Source organism: Conger conger, chromosome 2 (genome assembly GCF_963514075.1).
Source record: "Conger conger chromosome 2, fConCon1.1, whole genome shotgun sequence".
Classification (NCBI taxonomy): domain Eukaryota; kingdom Metazoa; phylum Chordata; class Actinopteri; order Anguilliformes; family Congridae; genus Conger; species Conger conger.
In genome coordinates, this window is record NC_083761.1 from 19642360 (window position 1) to 19666918 (window position 24559).

A 24559-nucleotide genomic window follows, 5' to 3' on the forward strand; every position below is an offset into this window, starting at 1 on the left:
CTCCCATGATATAGCCTATGGACACAATGACTTGTGGGAAGCCTGACATTCTCTTACCATAAAAAGAGCAATTAAATTGGACTGTGGTTGCTTTTCAAAAATATGCATCATGATTAAGGCCTGTCAAATGACATTTTGTGTTATTTGAAGTATTCAAGATTGAGGTCAAAATACCAAATTTGAATACCAGAATGCAGATTTACACTAACGGGAACATCTCTTACAGCTAAATGTGTTTATAGCATCCTTTGCAGAAACATTTGCTGGTGAGGCATTCAGTCATCACATATGCCACGTTTATGGCAATTTTTTCTTTTTCAAACACATTTTGTGGAGTTCATGCATAGTCAGTGAAAGTACAGTTCATCTTTACATATAAATCAGGCTTCACATGAGTCACACGCCTTCTGGATTGATTGATAAAGTCCAAAACAATGCTGGAACCTTATTTCACAGTGCCTTGGAGAAATTGTTATTTTCCCTAGGAAATATCTTTTAAATGCATGTCATGTTAAGTGTTGAGAAAACACCTGGCTGAGAAGCTCATGGTCTTCCCCTGCAGGCTGGAGGAGTCAAGTGCAGCCCTACACGTCCAGATGGAGAAGCTGGAAAATGAGATGGACCAGGAGAGGAAGAAGCAGAGGATGCTGGAGATCAAGCTGAGGAACTCGGAGCGAGCCCGGGAGGATGCGGAGAACCGGAACCGTGTTCTGCAGGAGGAAATGGAACAGTTCTTCTCCACACTGGGGGACCTGACTCTGGGTGCACGGACCAGCAACATATGAAATCCACACTGACAAAAATACCCTTATGAAAAAAGTAGTATATGTAAAATACAGTAGTATGCGTTTCTATTTAATTGTTGCCAATTTAATATGTGTAATGTAAATATAGTTATAAACCGTGGAATAAAATTGTAAAGCATATGCATTGTAAGATCTGTTCTACAGAGTATGTGTTTCGTATTACAGATAGGAAATTGGCAATATTTTAACTGAATGGTCCGGTATACAGTGAGGTCCATAAGTATTTGGACAGTGGTACAATTTATTTTGGCTCTGCTATTGGATTTGAAATGAAACAATGAATATGAGGTTAAACTGTAACCATTAATTTGAGGGTATTTACATCCATATCGGGTGATCCCTTCTTAGAGAGAGCATCCCTGCTTAGAGGACCAAAAGTAATTGGACAATTGGCTTCTCAGCTGTTTTGATTATACAGGTGTATTCAATTGTTTCCTTAGTACAGGTATGAGCAAGCTTTCAGTATCTCATCCTGAATCTAGGCTTTTGCCATTGGTCAATATGAGGATCAGAATTGTGCCATGAAAGTCACAGAAACCATTATGATGCTGAGAAATTAGAGGAAATAAAACTCAGACATAGGCGAAATAATATGCTTACTGAAACAAACTGTTTGGAACATCTTTGAAAAGAAAGACAGCACTTTGAGAACATTAACATGCCTTGATTTGATGAAACACCGTCCAATGAGTTTGATTGACGACATTTGATTGAACTTCGGCAGATAAGATGCTTCTTTACTCTTCAGAACACTGCAGCTATTAGTAGTTACATTATCAATGAAGGCATATGAGCCAGCACCAGTGGCAACCATACATGCCCAAACTATGTTTCACAGATGATGGGGGTGCTTTGGATCTTGGACTGTTCCTTTTGGCCTACACACTTTCCTCTTGCCATCACTCTGATACAAGTCAATCTTGGTCTTATCTGTCCACAAGACCCTTTTCCAGAACTCTTTTAGGTACTTCTTAGCAAGCTGTAACCTGCCCATCCTGTTTTGGCAGCTTACTAGTAGTTCGCATCTTGTATTGTAGCCTCTGTATTTCTGTTTGTGTAAGTCTTCTGCAGACAGTAGTCACTGATACATCTACACCTACCAAATGATGAGTATTTCTGATCTGGTAGACAGTTGTTTGGGGGTTTTTCTTCATTATGGTGAATTTCTGGGCCATCAACAATAGACGTCTTTCTTGGCCTACCAGCCCCTTTGCAATTACTGAGCTCTCTTTCTTCTTAATGATATACCGAACAGTTTATTTTGGTCTTATCTTATGTCTGTGAGTTTTTATTTTATTTCTCATAATGGCTTCCTTGACTATCATTGGCACAATGTAGGTCCTTATGTTGACGCCAATAACAGACTCCAAAGTACTACTGTCCAAATACATACGGACCTCACTATATACTGTGTGTGTGCGTGACTTTTTTTAAGGGTACAGCATGTTCATCAATGGCTGTTTTTGTCATTGTTACTCCTGATACTGATAAGGTAATTCCATGTCATTTTGTGATAGCACCTCAGTCTTTGGTTTACATCTACTCATGAGCTGTAGACTTCTGGTAACGCTTTGATGTTTTTTTTTGTTTGTATTGATTTGGTTTTGTTTTTTTACCTGAAAAGTAATATAGTGAGATTTGGATATTTATTGCAAATATATTGTTGGCATCATATGGCTTTCATTTTATGCGTAAAAGACCAAAGCATGATTCTACTAAACCAGACACACCCAGCTAGAACAGTATTCATGATCAATTTTTACACATGGAACTGATCCAGAGTGGCTTTTTGTTAAAATACACAAACAGACACAGTCATGCACTCTCAGAATCAAACTCATCATTTGCCCCCTTTCTCTGATATATACACACACAAGCAGTGTCTTGCCATAATAGTGCCTTCAAAGGATTACTGCATGTGGAACAGAAAAGGTTGTCTGATTGGAATAGAATTCATTATCAGTCAGGAAATTATCTTTTGATACTCAGTAGTAATAGATTTACCACTGCCTCACCTATCTTACACTTCCCTCTCAAAACACCCAAATCATGCTAATGTGTGGGAATCCACATACTAAAATGTTCAAAAAGATAATGTACATTAAAAATATTTATTTTCAGTTTATGTCGATGTGTCATATATTAAAGTATGCTATGTACATTTTTTCCTACCTTCAAATTTTTTGTTCAATGCATATGTTCCAGATTTTCTTTTCTTATTTTACAGTATTTGCGAAACAAGAAGAGTCTTTCAATAATTGCTGACTTTGGCCTATTTATTGTAAATATGAGAATATATGGTGAATTGTGGTATAAGACTGAAATGGTTTTTGACACATAATCCAAATAAGAGTGGTCATATTGATTGTCTAATGAAGCATATCATTGTGTAACTGTGGTCACATTTATTTCTGTCATTTGGAATGAGATTGCAGAACAGTCTAGGGCCACTGACATAATTTGATAGGTTGGCGTGATCTATGTGTGGATAGTTTCTCGGAATGGAATTTGGGCATGCAGAAATTTGCATCGGCTGCAAGTAGTGCATACTCATGTCGATGTGAGAGCAGCATAAGAACATGTTCATGTACTGACCTTTATAATTGACTCTCCACAAAATGGTAGAACTTCAAGAGGTTTCAAGAGGTACTAACCTCCTACAATTACAGAAAAAAAAAAAAGAGTACGCCCAGGCATTTTCTTTGGCAAAAGGGGGGATTCAAATATTACTACTGTAACCAGCTGTCCTAGAGTCTATAGTTCTTTCATTGAGTAACATAATATTTATTCTGTAAGAAAAGTCCATTATAAAAGTCCAGCAGGCAGCCATTCATATGGGGTCATTCTTTAACAAAGATTCTGCATTACCCTGCCATTCTGCTGTGAGCAGTATTAGTCATTACCACAAACCTCAGGTGATGTTAACCTCGATATTCTAACAGCCTCAGAATGGGTTCTCAATTTTAATCCTCATTGAAGGAAATGGTAATTGAAAAATGTGCTGTTACATGACATACTTGATTACTGAAGTGGTGTAATAGGACCTTTTAAAAAATTAAAAATGTCAAAAACTCCTCAATAAAGAGATCTCATTTGTTTTGCTTAATTTGTTGAATTGTCCATTCGAGTTGGTGCATAATGGAAAGAACAATCATACTTAATAATCCTTATGATTGGTCGCAATATTAATCCAAAGACACGTGATCATGTCTTAATTATAAGCATCGATTGCCAAGTGTACTGCCAATACAACATCATAAAAGCCAACACATTCTCTGAAATATAATTGTTTAAAAATCTGTTCAGAGCAGATACCTGGGCCTAAAATACACAATAAAGCACTGGCCATTTTAAATGGAATGTCCAATCTTACAATAACCATATTTTTCTTTTGATAATTATGGAAAGAATAATTATCCAACAAATACCCATACTTGCGAATTAAAGGATTAATGCACATGTCAAATTCAATTGTTTATTTGCATTACATGTTTTTTTTTGTTTTTGTTTTTTTAATTGGCATTATTGAATCCCAGTGCATACATTCCAATAGTGCACTTTTCATAGTCTGTGGTAGAGAATACCCAGAACAAGGAATTCTTAACCTGCATGGCTGGCCTTACAAGCAAACATTACAAACCAGCACCATAGTTACATGAGCTTGTTTTAGGCATTTACATATTTTCTGTATTACTTATTTGGCCTTACCATCTAAAGATCGAAATATATCTGGCCATGCATATGATCCCCTCACACTGTCTTCTGGGCACAGATATTAAGGACTGGCAAGGCTTGATTACATTAAATCATGACTATATCAAGTCACAGAGAATCGTTCTAATTTATAAAAAGGAAAACATGGATCGACAGTACCAAACATTATTATTCTACCTTCAGAAAACATACATCTACATGGCTATATCCACCACTTACTACTTGCACAATTTGCAGAAGGTATTGCACATGAACTGTTTAAAAAAAAAAAAAAAAAAAAAAAAAAAAAATCGAACAAAAGAAAAAAAGAAAAATATACATGAACATTTTTTTCTTTACTTCTAGGTGAAGTATACATTACATACAATACTAGAAGTCTCCTAACATTGACAATTGTACACGTTCAAATAAATAAATAATGAAAATTTGTATTCACATTTCTACACCTAATGTGGGCAGCTAAGTAACCAAGAAATTTAGTGTGAGGTAGTTCATCAAAGCCTACTTTAATTGGGATTATTTTGTATTTTGAAAGATGCGCAACAGTAAAAGCATGAGAAAAGCTACCCTAAAATACCATGTCTCCTGTAGTGGGATAAGGACAGACCAAAAGAAAATCCCAAAATTAAGAGCACTTAAAACAAATAATAGTAAAAAATACATATTTAAAAGGAATCATCTAATGTACTGAGTCAACTACTTGGACAATGGATGCCTTGCGTGGGCTAGCGTAATGTAGACGTTTCAATTTTCTGGACATTCTCCACCACTTCCTCACTTTCCCATATGCTCAGTTACACATCGCTTTACATTCTACAACACTGTGCTCCAAAAGGGGTTAACATTCTTTCTGACAAGACCGGTTCTGCTTTTCTAACCCGCAGCTGTATCAAACTGCTAAAATAAGAGCGCGGAATTCCATCAAGGTACTAAGAAGTACTGTTGACAGTAACAGTACATTTAAATTGGAACAATATAAAGCTGAAAACCATATTTAATGATCACTTGTTGTTAAAAAAATCACTTTGATGAAAAACCTTGATAAAACTGCCCTCAGCATAAACATGTGCTATAACTCGTTTCCATTTTTTAAACTTACTTTGTCCTTTCGGGAGACTGCCACTTCCAACTTAAAACCAATGCCGTAGAAAAATAGATACTTCACTTGTGACAAGAACCACCTCAGATCTGATTGAATATTGCGGAAACACTAGTACTATACTTTTCACACACACCATGTACCTCGGAAACATCAAATCCTTTTCTTCTAGTACATCTTGTACAGGAATGAATGCATGACAACTACAGGCACTTTTCCTTTTATAACTAAAATAAAACTTATGCCATTTATTGCATACAATTTTAATGCTTTGTTTTGATTTTTCTAAACTGGTGCTTCTATTCCTTGTATGTTGTCAGCGGAGGGCAAATTAAATACATTTACAGTGCACACATGCGTCTATACATCCTGCATTCCAACTGGTTTTACTGTCAGGATTCCATTTTCTTTTGTTCATTTTCATTTTGTATGAATCGGGAGAGCAAAAATGCTCATCAAAAAATGTAAACATACCGCAAGTTGACACAGGAAATACTAATTATGGAAGAACACACACTAAATAAGCATTGTAAGATACTATTAGAACCACACTTCCAGGAAAATGTCTTTTAAAATGGGATTTCTAAACAGGATTGCTATTTGTAACACTGTAAACTGGCAGCATGCAGAAAATGTACCTGTATTTTGTTCTTATCACTAGGCACTGCAATATCTCCAAAGTCCTTTGACTTTCTTGGCCCTTGTTTAAATTTGATCACTAATGAAGTTTGGAAGAAAAATATTTCTTTAAAAAATCCACACTTTGTCAATGCTTTGCCCAGTTTCACACATAAACAGTTCCAATTAGTGACACAAAATTCATTTTCAGCTTCACTGTGTTGTCTGGTTGGGAATAAGTTCCCTCCATTTTGAATGCAATATCTATCCACAGAAAATAACCATGATGCTAACCAATGCAGGAAAAGTAAGCAGCACATTAAGCTCGAAGCCAAATTTAAACTTTTTTTCTGAAGGCTTTTTGTTACCTTTCAATACACTTGTAAATTTTAGCCAAAAATTATGAACCAAAGAATCCAATGAGATTTGAAAAATGTGTCATTAAAACATTTAACAGCAAAAAAAGTAGGAGTCTAGCAATTAAGTTGCCTGAGGGCCAACCAATAGTTTTAAAAATCTCAATAAATATTCTTTTAAGACAACTAAAATGAGTAAAAAAAATAGTTGTCTTAACCTGAAAACTTTACAAGGAAGCAGTAAAGCAAAAACAGAAAGTTAATTCTTAACAAATGTTTGCCAAACATATTTAAAATCTACCAAATGGATGTAAATGTTCCATACAGTATACACTTTGTGACCATAACAGAAATAAAACTGCTTCTTTGACTTTTGGAGCAGATAATTGAGAATACTAAAATGACACATACTTAACTTCACTTAAAAATGGCTCACCGCACACCCAAATGAAAAATAAAATATTTAAAAATATATTTACCAAAAAATCTTTACAAATTATGTCAATCACTCTACAACATGGCAAATTGGTAGAGCAGTAACCAAAACAAAATCAGCTTGTGAGAGCACTCAAAAATGCTCACAGTCGCTTGCTAGCTGGATACCTTAGTGTTAAAAAAACATTTCACCGTTCTTAACTTCTTTCCAGATGGAAAAAAAAAAGGAAAAAAGAAGAAGATATTCCACAATATTTTACAGGCTAAAACCAATGAGCATTCAGGGGAAAAACTAAAAAACCAAAAGAAACTGACGCATTTAAAAAACAAAATAAACAAAAAACAAAAAAACAAACAAAAAAACTGGCCTAGATTCTATACCATCGAACACAAACAGTAGGGCCGAGACGGGTTGATAGTCATCTGCAGCAGCCCAGGGGTCCTGCTGAGGTCTCTAAACTGCTGTCTGTGTCGGAAGCCAGGGTCGGGTCGGTGGACATGGACGACACGTCGTTGACAGATGAGGACGACGACGGATGCTGGGAGCCGTTGATTACTGCTGCACCTGCGCTATGAGAAACAGAGTATTAAATCAGAAATGTAACGCGGGCAGGGCGACCCCTGAACGACACGCTGTAGACGAGCCCGCGCCTTTGACAACTGCTCCGAGACGCGTCAAAAACAGGAACGGCAAGTAGCAGGAAGCTGTAACAGCACCATAACACATCCTGCCTGGATCGGAGAACATAAAACAGAAATGGCAACCTGTTTGTGCAATTTTTCTCCTCCTGCCATCCAGGGCTATTTTCTGCCACGTTCAGATTCAAAATATGTCTGTTTGGGTCCAGAAAAATGAAGCATGTTCCATACTGTTAGTCATTTCAGATGTCAGCCTGTTGCCATGGCTTCCAATTAAGCAGTGCTACCATTGGGAACTTCTCTTCTGTTACCCAGTGGGGGGAGGAAAGCGAGTTCAGGCTCACCATTGCGTGACCACAGGAGAAACAGCTGCACCCTGCTACATTATTAACACCCTCCCCGCAAGCTTAGCTCCACCACCATGTGTCACTGTAAACACCGAAAAGCTCAACCTAGCAGAGAAACAGACAAACTGTGATCCAAATCCGCAGCTTACCTCAGAGTTCCTTTCTAAAAGAAATTACTTCCCTTTTTTTCCCATTTAATACTGAAAATACATTGAATTACACTTAATTCAAAGCTGGTTGGCTCGGAGAGCTTCTATGTTCTCTCTGAGGTCAAATAACCCTTCTGTGAATCCTCACAAGAGAACTTCATACAATTTATTTTGTGTAGTTTTTTGAACTGCCAATTCAATACACACATCCTCATGAGTGAATCAAAGAGGTGCCATAGAAATGAATTTCAGTTCCTGATTTTTAAGCGACACATCCACAATCAGAAATAGAGCAATTGAAATGAAACTTGAAGTGTCCTTACCAAGTTCAGCTCGCAACTGTCAAATATGTACAAGCAAAAATTAAGAGAGGAGAGAACTGTCATTTTAAAAGCCAGTTTGCTTCCTAAGTGGAGATAGAAGACTGCTTGACATACAACCTAACATTGAGAATGAGTGCGCATTAGACTGAAGGAGGCACACTGTCTATGTGGCGTGCACAATAAGGAAAAAAGATACTGGTAAACAGAAAAGAAGTACTTTTGACTGATTTGAGATCAGAATGTTGTACAGATATGACCTTATAATCTAATAGAGATCAGACCTCTTAGAGAACAAATTGATATTCTGTAAAAAAGCAGCGTTTCTTGTTTGCCTGAAACAGAAGCTCAGTTAACTAACCTAAAGAGGCTGGCTGTCCTCTGATCACCCCATTCTTCATCCTCTCTTCCCAGTCTAGGACCTCCTTGTATATCAACTCTGTGGTGGGGAGGGGGAAAGAGGAAGAGAAAAAGAGGGGGAGAGAGGAGAGAGAGGAAGAGCAAATGAGGAGAGTTGGATATGAGGAGAGTTGGAACCTGATCTCACAGATTAATTGCTGTTGTGATACACAGAGATGGGATTATCCGGTTGTGAATTAATCCTGTAATCTGTCTACCTTTCCACTCCTCCACCGTGTGCTCCCTCTCGTCCAGCTGCTTGTCCGTGATCATGGGCGGAGGCTGGAACAGGGCACACACAGGCAGGTCACACACACGTCACAAAATGGCCACAAGAAGCCCCACAGCTCCACACCATCCGGCTAACAGCCAAGCCCCACATTACTGATTTATGGACTAAACAGGAAACTGAATGAATTGTTGGCCAAAATTAGGTATGATAAGAGAGTTTGAAAAAGAAAATAAATAAATAGATAAATAACCACCACAGGTTTATGCCAACAGAGGAATCCAATAACAGTGGTAGTAAATGGGATAGCCTTCATTTTTAAAAGCAGTATCATGAAATACTGAGAGGAGAATATGGTCTTTTAATGGTTTGGCTCATAAGACAGAGATAATTACATTTTTATAGATTTTCAACCAGGGCTACAGTAAACCCAGAGTACATAAAATCACATAAAATGATAAAACCGATGGGTTAAAATCTAAAAATAAAAAGCCTTGGAATAATAATGGAATTCTGGATATGTTTATTACTGCCTTCATGAATGTGTCATGAATGTGTCATAATAATGTACTGATAAATCATTCATAATGAAATTAAAGCTTTGATGAAAGATGACTCAGCATGCTATTCTCACCTGTGACGTAAACAGTCTCGTTAATGCTTATTAATGATTCATTAATACCGTGAAGCCACGGTAACAAAGGGGCTACACATGCTTCACAAAGGCTGTATGGATATGCATTTTGAAATTCCACCATTTTGAAATTCCATTCCAACAGTTTGAAGACGAACACGTTGGGAAACATTCAAGCTCTCGCTCCTGGAGACATAGCCGATTGAAAAGCCCAAATGTCACCTCTCATCCGTCAACACTCCACACGTTTTCCCCTCTGTGGCGAATCAACACTTCACACGCGCACATCAAACAACAGTCTCGCACTGCTGCGTTATTCATGAAACCTGCCCTTTAAGGCCTTCCTGTCAATCAGCGAAGCCTTGAGATTATGGCGGAGAAGTGAGAAGTCAGCCCGGGTACCTAAAGCTAACCCTGAGCCACCGAGACGGCAAGTGCGGACAGGCTAGCAGCCGTGCTTAGTGAGAAATATGTCCCTCTTTTATTTGGTGTGCCTGGTAGAAACGGGCTTGTGGATGCCTGGGGAGGCGCATGACCTGGAGCTGTGGTGCTCCTTGCATGAGTCAGAAGTAACTCGAAAAGCACCACTATCAAATCCAGAAGGCATCAGACTTTGCACACCGAGGAGCGGGGTTCGCGTCCCGGTCCTGGTCTGTGCATGAGGAAGCGGTGTGGGGAGGGACTCGGCGGGGAGGTTCGCTGCATACGAGCGCCCCTGATTGCCCGGGGCTCGAGACAATGCAGCTTGAAGAAGGCGTGTCGATCTCTTTCCGGCCACCGAGGGGCAGGGTTGTAGCAGTGTTTCCTCAATATACAGGGACGATTGAAATAAACGGGGTACAACTGGCCACCAAAATTGGTAGAAAATTGGAAAAAAATAAAATAAATAAAAGATTTAGGCTACCAATAGCTGTATCCTGACACTGTGAGCTGAGACTGGCCATCAGCAGCCGCCAGACAGAGGCAACACAAGTGAATTTGGGCTCCATAAAACAGATTTCACACTGGGCCCCACCAGACAAGAAAATCCTGTGCCCCCCCCACCACTCACGGCACCCCTGCCTGGCCAGGAATAACTCCCTCCGATTGGCCGGGGTCAGAACACTTACTGCTTCCACCTCCGCTGGGTCATACCACACGTTGATGTAGGAGTGCTGCAGGGCCTCGTCCACTGAGATCCGCTTGGACGCGTCTATTACCAGCATTTTGGACAGCAGGTCTCTCGCCTGACTCGCTGCGAATGAGGACAGATGAAAAAGCAAGTATGAGTTGAGTAGATTTGCCACATCAAAGTTCATGAAACCGTGTACAAATGAGTGCAGCCAAAGGAAGAAATCCCTTATGTGAGAATCATATTCATCTGAGACATTATCAGTACAAGAAACTACTTTAAATCAAGGTAGAATAAAAAATGCAATTAGAGGTCAAATAAGAAGGTCACAGGTTACAGCAAGAATTAGTATAAGAAAAAGCTCAGAAGAAGCTAAAGATATATGAATTTAAAGCCAGGGCATAAGCAAAAAATACATCTAGAGGGAACATTAAATTAAGACGTAGGCATAAACACAGCTAAAGCTATGGGTTTAAGACCAGATGACTTTCAAGCACACGTACAGGAGAATTATTGCTCAGAATTTCTCTTTATGATAAAGGCAGTCTGCAGAACAGATCTCACCTTTCAGTTTGTTGTGTTCAGAGTCGGCCGGGAAGAGGACGTCGGGGAAGAGCTTCTCGAAGCTGTACCCGGCATACCTGGGCCGGTTCTCCACGTAGGTCCTGACCGACTGGTTGAGCTTCATCAGGAACTCCTGCGACGGGGTTCCTAACTGCTCTATAACTTTATTCCACTGATCAATATCTACGTCCGCACATGTAAGAAAAACGCTGCCACGTTCACAAGAGCAATTACATATACTCCACACCTTTTGAAGACTGTTCAAACAGTTTTTTCATGCAGCAGGACAAGGAGAAAATAAACAGTTCAATCGCGGCTGTTGCAACCGTGTTTACGGCACACATAAATTAAAGACAAATTAAACTTTTACAAAAGTTTCTGCTCAACTTATTAAAAAAGGATAAATCATCAGCATACAATGGTCCCATTTACCAACTGCACAATTATTTCAGTCCCAACGATGCATTACCATTGGTCAGGTAGACGTCAACCGATATCAAAAGAAGGAATTAAACCTTTTTTCTCATACAGCTTGAATTGCCTCAGAACATGAAACCTCCTATGCAGTTTTCAGTGCACAAACATGTGCTGAAATAACTTCACAGTGTTGGATGGCGGAGGACACCGTAAGCGGTCTCCTCTGGTGCGGGCGAGCCAGCACACATCACTGCAGGCCCTCAAGACTGTATTAACAGCCCACAGCTCATCAGCCAGCATTTACCATCAAGACTCTAGAGACGGACCTTTTCGTGCCATTTACAACGCTGAGTGTTTAATTAAAGCAGTTCTAGAGAGATAAACCGGGCGGGGAGCGTGGGGGGGAATCGCATTCTCGAAGAAGCCTAACCCTTTGAGGACCCACTCAGTAATTCGGGTTGCTAATAAAATGCTAATAGATTACAATGAGGAAAAACACATGATAAATGGTAAAAGATACAGTAAAAAAAATATATATATTATTCTCCTAATAAAAATAACAATACCGATAGTCTTAAAAGGGAAGGGACTTAATAAGCAGGTAAAATAAGTGTTTAAATAACTTCCCTGTTCACCATCCATTTTTCAGCATTTCATTCTTTGCTTTATATAATGGATGTCTTGGAGTCCTTGTTCAGCTCATTACCATGGAATGGTTAGCTAACATTTTTTTAACATTTTGGCAGACGCTCTTATCCACAGCGACATACAGTTAGACTAAGCAGGAGACAATCCTCTCCTGGAGCAATGCAAGGTTAAGGGCATTGCTCAAGGGGAGGATCATTGTGGCTGCACCGGGATTAGAACCACCGACCTTGCGTGTCCCAGTCATGTACCTTAACCACTACGCACAGGCCGCCCCATAACATTTCACTATATAAACCATGCCTAACTGCCTCAGATGCATTTTGCATTGCTACAGTAGTCTTGCAACAGTTAGAATGGCTCAGCATCAGAGACCAGTAGGTAGTTTTTGCCCAGGTTACAAAGATGCAAGTGCACGATGTTACAAACTACAAGTAATATGAATCATGATCCACTGAGGGACTTAGTTAATTACCACCCACCTGATCTTCCTTCTAAAAGAAACCAAAAGTCTTGTGGAAATTACTGAGTGGGCCTTTAAGGTGTAAGATCACAAATATGCGATTAGAATGTTCTTAACTGAACATTCTAATGCTGATGTAACGATCACTACTGACAACTCACAGCCATGGAGTTCTAGAACACTCATTTAGAATTTTGAAACAGAACGTTTTTTTTTTTTTTAAACTCTCCACAAAATCTACTCTTCAGAGGGTTTGAGAACTAGCAGAGGGGAAGTTATGTTTGAACGAAAGGTGGAGGGTGTAGGGAAGGAGTGGGAGCAGGGAAGTGAAAGTGGAGAGGGTCCATCCATCACACACGCCGACGATGAGGCGACCGTGAAACGAAGGTAAGGATACGATCTGTGCCAGGAAACAACACACTACCTCTCACCATTTCTGCCATGATGCAGCCAATTGACCAGACATCAACTGAAAAAATGAAATGACATGAAATTAACATGCGGAACAAAAACAATAAAACGGGGGAGGAAAAATAAAGTGACAGGCACAAAGGAATGATGGCACAGTGAATATAACACGGGAAATGAACGCCATGCAACTGCCATCAGTGTCCAACCACAAGTTAAGTCTAATTCATTTTTTTAAGCTGTGGTTTTGAAGCATTATGATTAAACACTGATTATGGAAGTATGAATAAGAACCAAGCACTTAAAAATGATTGAACAGCATGTGCCAGCAAGACACTGACAATCAAAGGCTTATAAATATTTATGAGTCCTTTTGTGATCTTTTTTTCCAATGGTTGTAAACAGTAGTAACGCTTAAACCGGGTGCAATGATTTCCATACAAAGCTACAGAGTACAGAGTAATCACACAGGATGTACAGACAAGGCCACTGTAGCCAAGAAGCATGCCAGGATTTACTCTGCTGACGCTGAAGCAGGGTTTTTCCTGCACTGAAATGTCTTAGACCCAAGTGTTTTTTCACACTGTCTAAGCCTCCAACATTGGTTGTGAAATTGTTTTTGTTAGTTCTAACCGCTTTCAGGTTTATTTGCAACCTTAGACTTAAGACACTAAATTACCTTCAGTAGAATCCACTTGAGAGCACACTCAAGCATTTGCTATAGATGGGATGTCGGTTGATTTATGAAGCTTCCTCCAACTTTTAACATATATTTATAGATCAACATGCAGTGTAATTTGACATAATTCTTTGAAAATATCCAAATATCTGATAATATTTTATACAAATATGGTATGAACAATGGAATGAATGAGAAATGGTTCAGGACTTGGCAATTCTACGCAACTGAGTGGATTCGAACCACTTTATTATTAATTTACACAGTTTTAGCCTGTATGTGCAGAACTGAGAAATTAAATTCTGAAAAACATTTAATGTTGTTACAAGGTACAAGCAACACCAGTGACAAAGCAGATGATGCAAGCAATCTGTAAGAGAATGTATAAAAATATATGTATAGCGTACTGTACATCTCAATGCATCATGGTTGTCTCTTGAAGACTTTACCAAACATTATATAATAAATATAAAATATTTAAAATACAGGGAGACAACACATTGAGTTGACAGCACCAGCAAAGCTGGAGAACACAGTCGCTGTCATGCCAATTCACCAGCTCAGCACTATTTTGAGCCAGGAAAAACCCTGTAATGCTAACGGCCAGTATGCCTGTAATGTATAGTATGAGACCTCAATGTCCGATCACCAGTGCAGTGCATTTCACCCATGACCAGCAGAAAGCTTCCCACATTGATATGCAGCCTGCATGGTCACCTTACACTCCCTTACCTGCACCACTGCGCACCCTCCCTGATAGAGACCAGACTATTTCTTAATCTGACTCATTCTCCTGCAACAGGGTACCAAGCCCATAAATACTCTTACTGTACTCCAACATTTACCTCACGGTTACCTAACTAACTGAGATGAATCACTGAAATACAGGTGACTATCAATTTATGTTCATTTCAATTTAATTTGACCTCTGAAATTCTGTGACATGAGCAAGTCTCCCCTTAAAGAAAATAGTTGGTTAAAGTTCAAAGCACACATCGGCTGCGAGCAGCGTAAGGATACAGTCCCTTCCTGGAAAAAGGATTTTGTGGCGAACCATTTCTGCCATAATGCACCCAACAGACCATATATCCACTAAGCGTGTGCAGCGTAGAAGGAAGGAGGAAACATAAAGCAAAGCAACAAGTCAGCAAGACACGTTATTATCCGTGGGTTAGTGAAGCTCTCATGCAGGTACTGCGTTTCACTACCGGCTGGGATTTCAAAATGGGATTTTTATGTTATGCAAGCGAGAGTAGGATTTTAACCTCAATGTCCAATCAGTACATCAGTACCCGCATGAGGAGCTTGGAAAATCTGAAGCCCAAATACCTGTGGGAAAAACATTCTTACAGGGAAAAGGTTTAAACACATTAGAAAGCAAGCAAAGGTGAGTTGGAGCATGCATAAGTGACTGTATTAATGTTGGCATCTCTATCAGAGCGAACACACTATACACTACTGGGCTGATATTGCCTTAGGAGGGTTTCCAAAACACACAAATGCAGCAAGTCAAGAAAATCATACTTCGCTAAAGAGAGTGCAAGAAATATGAAGATTTTTTTTCCGGACGGAAGCATGCGACAGACATCGGGTTGTCGGACGTTCCGCAGAACTGACCGTTGGCTTGGTAACCCATCCCCAGGATGACCTCTGGAGCTCTGTAGTAACGCGTCACCACGTACGGAGTCATCAGCAGACCGGTGGCCGCTGTCCTTGCCAACCCGAAGTCCAGGATCTTCAGTGTGCAGTCTGACTTCACTACAATGTTACTGGGCTTCAAATCCTGAGGGGTAAACAGGAAGGACGGATATTTATTTATTTATTTTCCCCTTGTTGCCGGAACATTGACACATCAGAGTCAAACTGCCTGGCGGGTTTAGCACTTTCTTTGTAGTTCATCAAACCAACAGTGTCCAATGGCTGCTGAATAGCACAGGATCAAAACAGCCATGGTTTGTGAACAACTGCAGCATGTTTAAATGCCTTTTTGATCGATTTGTTCAGTTCCCCAAGTTCCACTACAAACATTGAGAATCAACTACGGTTACCTGAGCCTAGAAGGAACTAAAACCAGGACCGACAGGACCAAGATTAACAAACTGTGTTTTACTGTATACACAGCATACTGTAAATATTAAAGACACATTTCCAAGGCAGGCAAAATCTGTGACTGTAAATATTGTCTAAAAAGAACACATTCTTTTAATGTGTGGCTCAGTTTTGAAAAGTGCTATACACATATAGTCAATCATTATTAGTATCATTATTAGTCGGTGAGCAACCAATATATTGTTGTAGAAATGGTCCAGCTTGCCCTTGAAGGTCACAGAAGTGTGCTAGAACCTAGGCTTCAGCTCCACCAAACAAGCAGACATTTCCCAGAGTAAGGCCCAGAGCGACCGCAGGAAAAGGACCCTTCCCTCTGACTCTTCCAGCCCAGCAGAGAGAGGGCAGGCAGGGGGGAGAGAGGGGGGAGAGAGGGGGTCTGCTCACCCTGTGGATGATCCCGGCCGCGTGCAGGTGCTTAATGCCACACAACATCTGGTACAGCAGGTAGGAGAGCCGCTCGTGGTCCAGCTCCATCTGAATAACCTGGCACAGGTTAGCGTCCATCAGCTCCATCACAAGGTACCTGTGGACGTGAAACAAAAAGACTTCCGTACTTGTTGTAATGGTAAAAAAAAAAAAAAAATCTAAATAAATAAAATAAATAAATAAATAAACATTTAATCTAACATTAGCATTGACCTTTCAGCCATATCAAGCCCTCGTCAGAACAAGGCTTGAAGACACACAATCAGAGCCAGATCAGTATCACTGTGCATTCGATCAACCCTACCGTATAAGTAAATACACAAACACATAAACAGACAGAGTACTCACTCACACACTCACACACACCTCTACTGGTTAAAGAACCAGGAGGCCAAGAATCATCATCCCGTCTCTCTAAATTGCATATTGCTATACCTCTACATTTCGCCCAATGTATGCTGGGATAGGCTCCAGCCCCCCCTGCGACCCTGTTCAGGATAAGCGGGTTAGGCTAATGAATGACTGAATGAATGAATGAATATACCTCCACATGTCTCTGCTTGGACTATTTTACCTGCTAGTTTCATTAACTCTGGCTGTAACATGCCAAACCCATTATATCTGATAGATCACACATTATATTTCTGTTACCATTCATTCCTTCTTAACTATTACACTGGAGCGGCCAGCAGAGGATGGGCTCCTCCCGTGTTAGCCTGGTCCCTCTCAAGAGAAACTCCTTGGGGAGTTTTTTTCCCCCCTCAGCAACATTTCAGCGTTTTTCTTCCCACTGGGGAGTTATTTTCCCCTCAATTGATTGCTTTTGAGGGGGGGGGGTTCAGCCTGGGTGTCCCCCCCCCCCCCCCCCCCCCCCCCCCCCCCCCGATTTCCACAGTAAAGCATCTTTGCAACAGTATCTGAAAAAAGTGCTATACAAATAAAAGGTAATTGAATTCAAATCAATTCCAATATTCTGGCACACACAGCTGCCCCATGTCTGATTTCCAGTAACCTAGCCCAGATGAGCATTTTGCTGATTTTGCTAAATGTGATTAACAGCACGTGGTCAGGACCGATAACAACCACTGCATGTAACACTTCCCTGCAGCGACCGTGCCTGACACCAGAACGCAAGAACCTTTGCTGACGTGTGTGATTTCTCTGAACAGCCAGCCGTGTCCTCCACGTTTCACACACGTTTCCTTTGCTGACATTTCCTGGTTTCGGTTAGTTAGCCAATGACCTAAAAGGTTTCAGACTTGTGTGTGGCATTCATGTGACACATTCCCGCCTGTCGACTAAAACAAGTCTGCAGCTAAATCATCGACTCAACAGTTTTGCAACACAAGTCCCGTCAGATCCCCTGCCAAGCTTGTGGAAATTGCCACCCGTGATTGACATTTTCCAATTAGCTTAAATTACTCCGCTACCAATAAATTAGAATATACATAATTAATACAAAGTCATGTAGGCACGTCTTGAAAAGCAGTAACACGCTTTCAGATTGCACTTAGATTTTAATCACACGACAAATAAATTACTCACACATCTTGGAATTCTTCAAGTGTTTTCTGTGGGGTGAATACATTTAATAAGCCAATAATCTGTGAAAGTAAAGAAATATCAAAATTAGTATATTTGTGGCTATTGTAAATTTGATTTTGCACACCTGCCACATACATTTATATTTGCCTTGAATAAGACTGCTAGATTCAGCACAAGAACAGAATGCTTAAAATGAATAGCTCCCATATTCCTCACTCGTTTCTCCTGACTAAAATGAATTTTCACTATGACTATTGAACTGGCACTGCAACGAAGCGGACATTAAACAACCCAAAAAGATTAATTTTGGAAAACCACACACTTCCCCTTACATAACCAATTTAAATGACACAGCATACTTGTATCTACCTGGATGTATTTATAGGCAATGTAGTAGGGATTTTGGAGGGGAGTGACTTACATTTTTGTGGTTGACACATTTCATGAGCACCAGCTCTCTGTAAGCTCTTTTGGCATGGGTTTGATTCTGGAAAGGCCGGCTGAGTTTCTTGATCGCAACATTTCGTTCGAGGTTGTGATCATACGCCGAGCTGAAAGACGAAACAAGAAACCGATTAATCTCGTTCTGAAGAACAACCTTTTCTTGGAGAACGCTTGTGAAAAACCCACACTTTCAGCTTCTGTCATGCGCACAGTCAGGTTTAATACAAAATCTCATTAAAGCAGGGCTACAGACTACTGCGCAAACCTATTTTCGTGACATTTAAAAAAGAAAATTCAGGTTAAGTGATAATGAACATCAATACACTTTCAATATTCCTTGCATTAATATCGTACTCTCAAATGGACATCCATATAAACTATTTTGATATGCTACAAAATTGCTCAGTCTAAATTTTACAGGCCGTTTCCCCATTTTAAAATGAGGTTAAGACATGGAAAAAGGCAGATTTTTTTCTCCAGCATTTAGTGACACATGCCGAAGATCAATTGGCTTACCAGACGATTCCCTGGGCTCCAGAGCCAATGGGCCGTAGGTTCTGATATCGCTTAAGGACTGTGAATGTTGAATCCCCGACATCTAAACTGTAGTACTCTTTTTCACGCTTATTTCTATTCATGTTGAAATGTGGGCCAACTCTACTGTGGGCATCCAAGTGAAGCTTCTGTCTCAAGACCTAGTATGAAAGACAACAAACATAACAGAAGGGTTTTACAATAGGGAGGGCAAATAATGTTACATGTGTATTCCATAAGCTTCCATGGCTTTAGAAGGAGTACACACACTGCTTGCCGGGGGGTATCTTTCCAGTTTCACATTTCCAAGTTTTACTTCCAAAAAAAAAAAGAATGTAAAATCTGCCTACAGCATAGTTATTTAACATAGCTCAGTATCAGAAGTTTCCCATTCTTTCAGAAGCTGCAGGCAATACATCCACACAATATGAACATCCACACAGGCAAGGATGTGGATGGTGCTTATGGACAACGATTACACAAGATATTGAAGGCAGATTCCTGACCACAGCCAGGTCCGCAGATACATAGAGCTTATCGGCAGTCCACAGCAGAAAACCCACTACTCTATTCCAGATAGAGCCTGGTCTATATCATGACAAAAGAATTACACGGATTAAAGTTGACTGTACATCATGATCAGAAAATAGTGTATAGAATATAGTGCAGAGAATGTCACATTAAATGGATGTTCGATGGTGTCCTTAAGAGCATTACATCAATGCGGGGAGTGGGGTTATGAGCGGGTTAAACTCTACAGACAGCTACATGCAAAGCCTCACAAGTGCAATCCATTGTTTGAGGAGAAAAAAAAAAAAAGAGAAAAAAAAAGGACACACTGTATAAGCAATTAGAGAAGCCGGCTGATGCAAAACAGGGCCAATTTATCTGATCTAGAGCTAAGAGACAAATCATTATTTCAATTTGGGGAAACGCGGTGAAGATGCCGGTTCTGGCTGATGGACGTGCGGTAAACAGACCGTGACCTGACCTCCCAGAGCTGCCATTTTCTCCTTCTCCGTGGAGGGAACAACATTATTTCTCCATTCGCAGCGTAAGAGATGGCTGCAGCCTCCAGGCCTAATATGAGCCGGAGAAGCTAAGAAAAGGGTCGGAAAGCGCTAGAAAGGGTATTGCATTGTGAAAGGGGAGAAAAAGACCTGTGTACTCGCCGCAGAAGGGGCAGCTAATAGAGAGGCTACAGACTGAGAAACGCAACATGAAAAAACTGTCACTCTGTACATCCCGTCTCCACAATTTTCACTCAAAATTTTAATTGACAGCATCTTAAACAACAAGTGTTGAAACACTGATGCAATTAGGAATGCAAATCGCCTGCAACCAAAAGTAATGATCCCGCAACATCCTCGACAAAATGGAGAAAGGTGGGGCCAATCGCACACATTTCCCTGACCCATAAGGTCACTGAAGCAGTTTAGGCAATGAGAGCTCTCTCTTTCTCCCTGTCTCCCTCCCTCCCACCATCCCTCTAATCTGAAGCCCACATGAGCACAAGAAATGAGCAGAATCACAGTAACATGTTTGCACAGTGTAACTCAGTAGGCATGCAAGGTTTATTGCATAATGTGGTGATTTGTGGAACGATGGGGCATACAAACTGAAAGCAAAGGGAAGCAACACTGTTCTGCATCCACAGGACAGTGGTGAGACTGTTGGTCTTAAACTATGCTCAAAATATGGCATTGGGGCTCATTATTAGTTGGGCAATGACATGAACACACAGCCAAGCAGACTTCAGAGTTTTGCCTTTTCAGATTCAATGGACTATCCCATGTAAGGACACTTCCCACACTTTAAAGAAATACAGGCTCACGTAATTTGGTTTTCTGTGGATAAGCACTGAGTCCAAAATGTCACAACTGATGAAATGCAACAAACCACTTGCTTTTACTGACAGGAGCACACCACCTGGCTCTTAAAGAATTTAATAAATTAAATTAAAAAATGATTTGAATAACTAATACTTAGTTCACACACATGAACCAGGTTAAACAATGAACCGTTTATCTAATAATATGCTCCACTGATGCCTTACAGACCATCATTCAAAATAAAACAAAATACTTCCAATGGAAAAAAGCTATATTCCATATATGAGGTTTAATTAAGCTAAATCTATGTATTCATATAGCACAGACGTATCTTCAATACAAACAATCACAGGCTACTTTGCCAATCTGGGACAGTTATATCAATTTTTATACATTTGCTGTTGTTTTTGGGAGGGGCTGGGGTGTTTCTGACGTCACATGTATAATTAACATAACGTATAAATCATTTAAGACGGAGAAGATACAGCCTATGCAATAGCAAAATACACACTAAAATGCGAACACTAAAAAGATGGATGAATCGGAACCGGTCAGTAGTACCTTGATGAAGTGGTAAACACTATTCTGAACAGTATATATAATATTTGAAATTATGTTCATTCATTCATTACTTGATACAACATAACATAAAAGCCATCCATATTCTACATTATACTGTACGATCACACGCTAAGCCAATTCTATAGTATAACTACATAATAATAATAATAATAATAATAATAATAATAATAATAATAATAATATAAAGGGCTTTGGGGGTACGGAAGGACCATTAGCATGCCCTCGTTAATTTAGCCACACAATTCTCTAACTTGCAGCATCATTTAACGGACCTTTAGGCTATTCGAATCAAAATGCATGGTTAACTCTTAGCAGGCCTGAACAAAACCGCACCCATATATTGCCCAAAAATATGAAATATTTACCTGTCTTGGCACAAGATGAGCAGTGACCAGGACATCGCAAAACGTAATGTGCCTGAAGATTCCAATTCAATTCAAACGCGTTCACATCATGCCCACAGATTTTACGAAATGAATGAAGTGTTTTTTTCGATGTGGTCGCTGATTAGCTAAATATTTCTCGACCAATAATCAATTACAAATCAACAGTGAGGTAGCCTAGATTTAGAATGGAATTCATGCACATTTCGTGTTTCCACGTTTCATATTATGGTAACGTTAAACGCAGAATATAGGCTACTTTCATTCTCGTCACACATCCATGCTTATAGCAGTACAGCATTAGACTATCAGTTACAGTGGCTAATATACTCTCAATATCCGTAAACCGTCCCCATCTATGTCAATTACAGCTAAGTAGCCTACCTATTTCCATTCCATATTGGTAAATCTCGCCTTCAAATAGGCTAACCAAAATGTGACCAGTTTGCGGAATTTCCTGTGGAGATATGGGCTCGTTCACAATGTCAAACACCAGCAGATCGACCCGAAGCTGTGCAGGTGCTACATTCTCCAATTCAGTAGCTAGCTAGCAACAATGATCAGGCGGGCGGTGGTTTGATTTAGCCAACTATAAATCCATTCATTGTAAAAGCCGAGTTGACCTTGTGCAATAATGCACCTACTATATAATTACTACATTAGCTATTTAGTTTATAATAGTTAACAGTTTACACAGACACAAACCCTTACCTAATCAACTGATAATTAGCTGCTGGTGAGCTTCAGAAAACCGCCATCAAATTTTGCTTGGTAATCTCATCAAAATGTAGGCTATGTGAGCAACACAAGATATCCCAGTAGTGACATTTGGCAAAAGCTAGCAACGCCTAATTAGATTGCCACTGCATTATTTCATCGTTTGGAACTGATTAGGCGACAATGTAGCAAACTAGAATCTAGCTAGCTAGTTTTCGAACGACATAGCTACTGTGTTGCCTTCAACACCATATGATATTTTGAAGCGCACAGACAAGGCTGTAAACACGAAAGGATCATTTAGTTTCCTGACAAATAGTTGACATGTTACAAGTAACAACATGCGTTCAGATATAGTCTAGGCTATCACACGTAAAAACAATGATCGAAAAATAACAAAATGATCCAGCTAATGTATTCTGTGTTGTGTACGACTCACCAGCAGCAGCACCCTCCCCCACTGCTAACAATAACATGTATTTTAAATATATATATATGTAACGCTTTCTTACCTCCTCCAACAAAAAACGAAAGTATTGGTTCGCCCTAAATCCACTTTCAATACCAGCCTGTTCAAATCCACCACTGAATATGTAAGTACTATTATTACTAATAATTTCTTCCAAGAAACACAACCACTGAATTCACTGCGTTTCTTTTCACTGGCAGGCCTTGCACTGCAGAAGAGTTGTGTTCTACGTCACGTAATCTCTGCGCTTCCGTGACGAGCAGTTTCTGCCATTTTACACAGTGGTCGTCAAGGCCTTGGCGAATGATGATGTTGCAATGCTGAAATAGAGTCGGTTACAGAGGATATAAGACCATACGTCCTGATTTGTTCTGAAAATTAAATTGACCTCGTTTAATGGCTATATATATATATATATATATATATATATATATATATATATATATATATATATATATATATATATGTATGTCTATTTGTCTGTCTGTCTGTGTGTCTATCTACCTATCTATCTTACAATTTGCAGGTTTCCCTAGGATGATAATAACATCTCATCAGATTAATTTACATGATATGGGCAGTTAAATTTTCCTGTGATGCTGAGTGATTGCACAGAAGCAATGGATGGTGTGTGTGTGTGTGTGTGTGAGAGAGAGAGAGAGAGAGAGAGAGAGAGAGAGAGAGCGAGAGAGAGAGAGAGAGCGAGAGAGAGAGAGAGAGAGAGAGAGAGAGAGAGAGAGAGAGAGAGAGAGATCCATGCGCGTGTGCTTATTTGCCTGCATGTATTTGTAATGTAAATATGTTAAAAAAAAGCCTTGTTGATTTCTGCTTTTTCCCACATTTGGTACTTTGGCATGAACACATACAGTGGGCTCCAGAATTAATGGCACCCATTATAAAAATTATGCAAATAATAAACAATATGGATAATTATATTTTATGTTCAAACATATGGGGAAACTAAATACTTTTATTTCAATACATTTACAATGTTTCACTGTTTTGAATGTTTTTTATTTAGTAATCTAATTTTTCCCCCCTGAAAATCACAGGTTTGGCACCACTAACTATTATTGTAAATAAAATCAAACAAAGTGAAATTGGCAATACAATTGCAATTAATTTAGTTAATCTCAGTCTAATTAAATCACTTCCTGTTTTCCTAGAGTATAAATACATGCAAAATCCCTTTGTCAACCATCAGCATGGGAAAAGTCAAAAGAACTGTCAATTCAGAAGACACAGATGGTAATTGACCATCACAAGTCAGGTAATTGGTACCAAAAAAATACATAAACAGTTAAACATACCACTTAGCACTGTAAGGGCAGTAATAAAACATATGGAATGGTTGTGAACTTGCCAGGAAGAGTGTGAAAGCGCATACAATGCTCACAGACGGTAAGAAAGATGGTGAGGAAGTAACCCAATGATCACATTAAGAATTGCAAAGATTGGTTGTGTCTTGGGGTCACCAAGCCAAAAC

At 39.6% G+C, this 24559-nt stretch overlaps 2 protein-coding genes across 5 annotated transcripts in view; one reads left to right on the top strand and one right to left on the bottom strand.

Annotated features, from left to right (window-relative positions):
* Nucleotides 1–3889, top strand: part of si:dkey-191m6.4 (rho GTPase-activating protein 22) — a 29914-nt gene extending 26025 nt beyond the window's left edge. For both annotated transcript variants that reach the window (XM_061232929.1, XM_061232930.1), the window contains one exon: nt 563–3889. In XM_061232929.1, coding sequence (XP_061088913.1) covers nt 563–785 — 223 coding nt within the window. In that variant the 3' untranslated portion in view covers nt 786–3889. The remainder of the gene's footprint in view (nt 1–562) is intronic.
* A 378-nt stretch (nt 3890–4267) lies between these two features.
* mapk8b (mitogen-activated protein kinase 8b) lies at nt 4268–23276 on the bottom strand. Of its 3 annotated transcripts, none has more exons than XM_061223629.1 (12): nt 23117–23276; nt 19073–19251; nt 18534–18663; nt 18113–18171; nt 16526–16664; nt 15650–15815; nt 13343–13414; nt 11421–11603; nt 10855–10979; nt 9101–9164; nt 8845–8922; nt 4268–7593 (listed from the first exon to the last, which is right to left on the bottom strand). In XM_061223629.1, the coding sequence occupies exons 2-12, from the start codon at nt 19192–19194 to the stop codon at nt 7448–7450; spliced, it is 1284 nt and encodes a 427-aa protein (XP_061079613.1). In that variant the 5' UTR covers nt 19195–19251; nt 23117–23276; the 3' UTR covers nt 4268–7447. The 3 variants fall into 3 exon arrangements, with proteins under 3 accessions (XP_061079613.1, XP_061079623.1, XP_061079633.1); XM_061223639.1 differs by lacking the exon at nt 13343–13414 and adding an exon at nt 15053–15124; XM_061223649.1 differs by having other exon boundaries at nt 7448–7598.
* Nucleotides 23277–24559: the final 1283 nt, after the last annotated feature.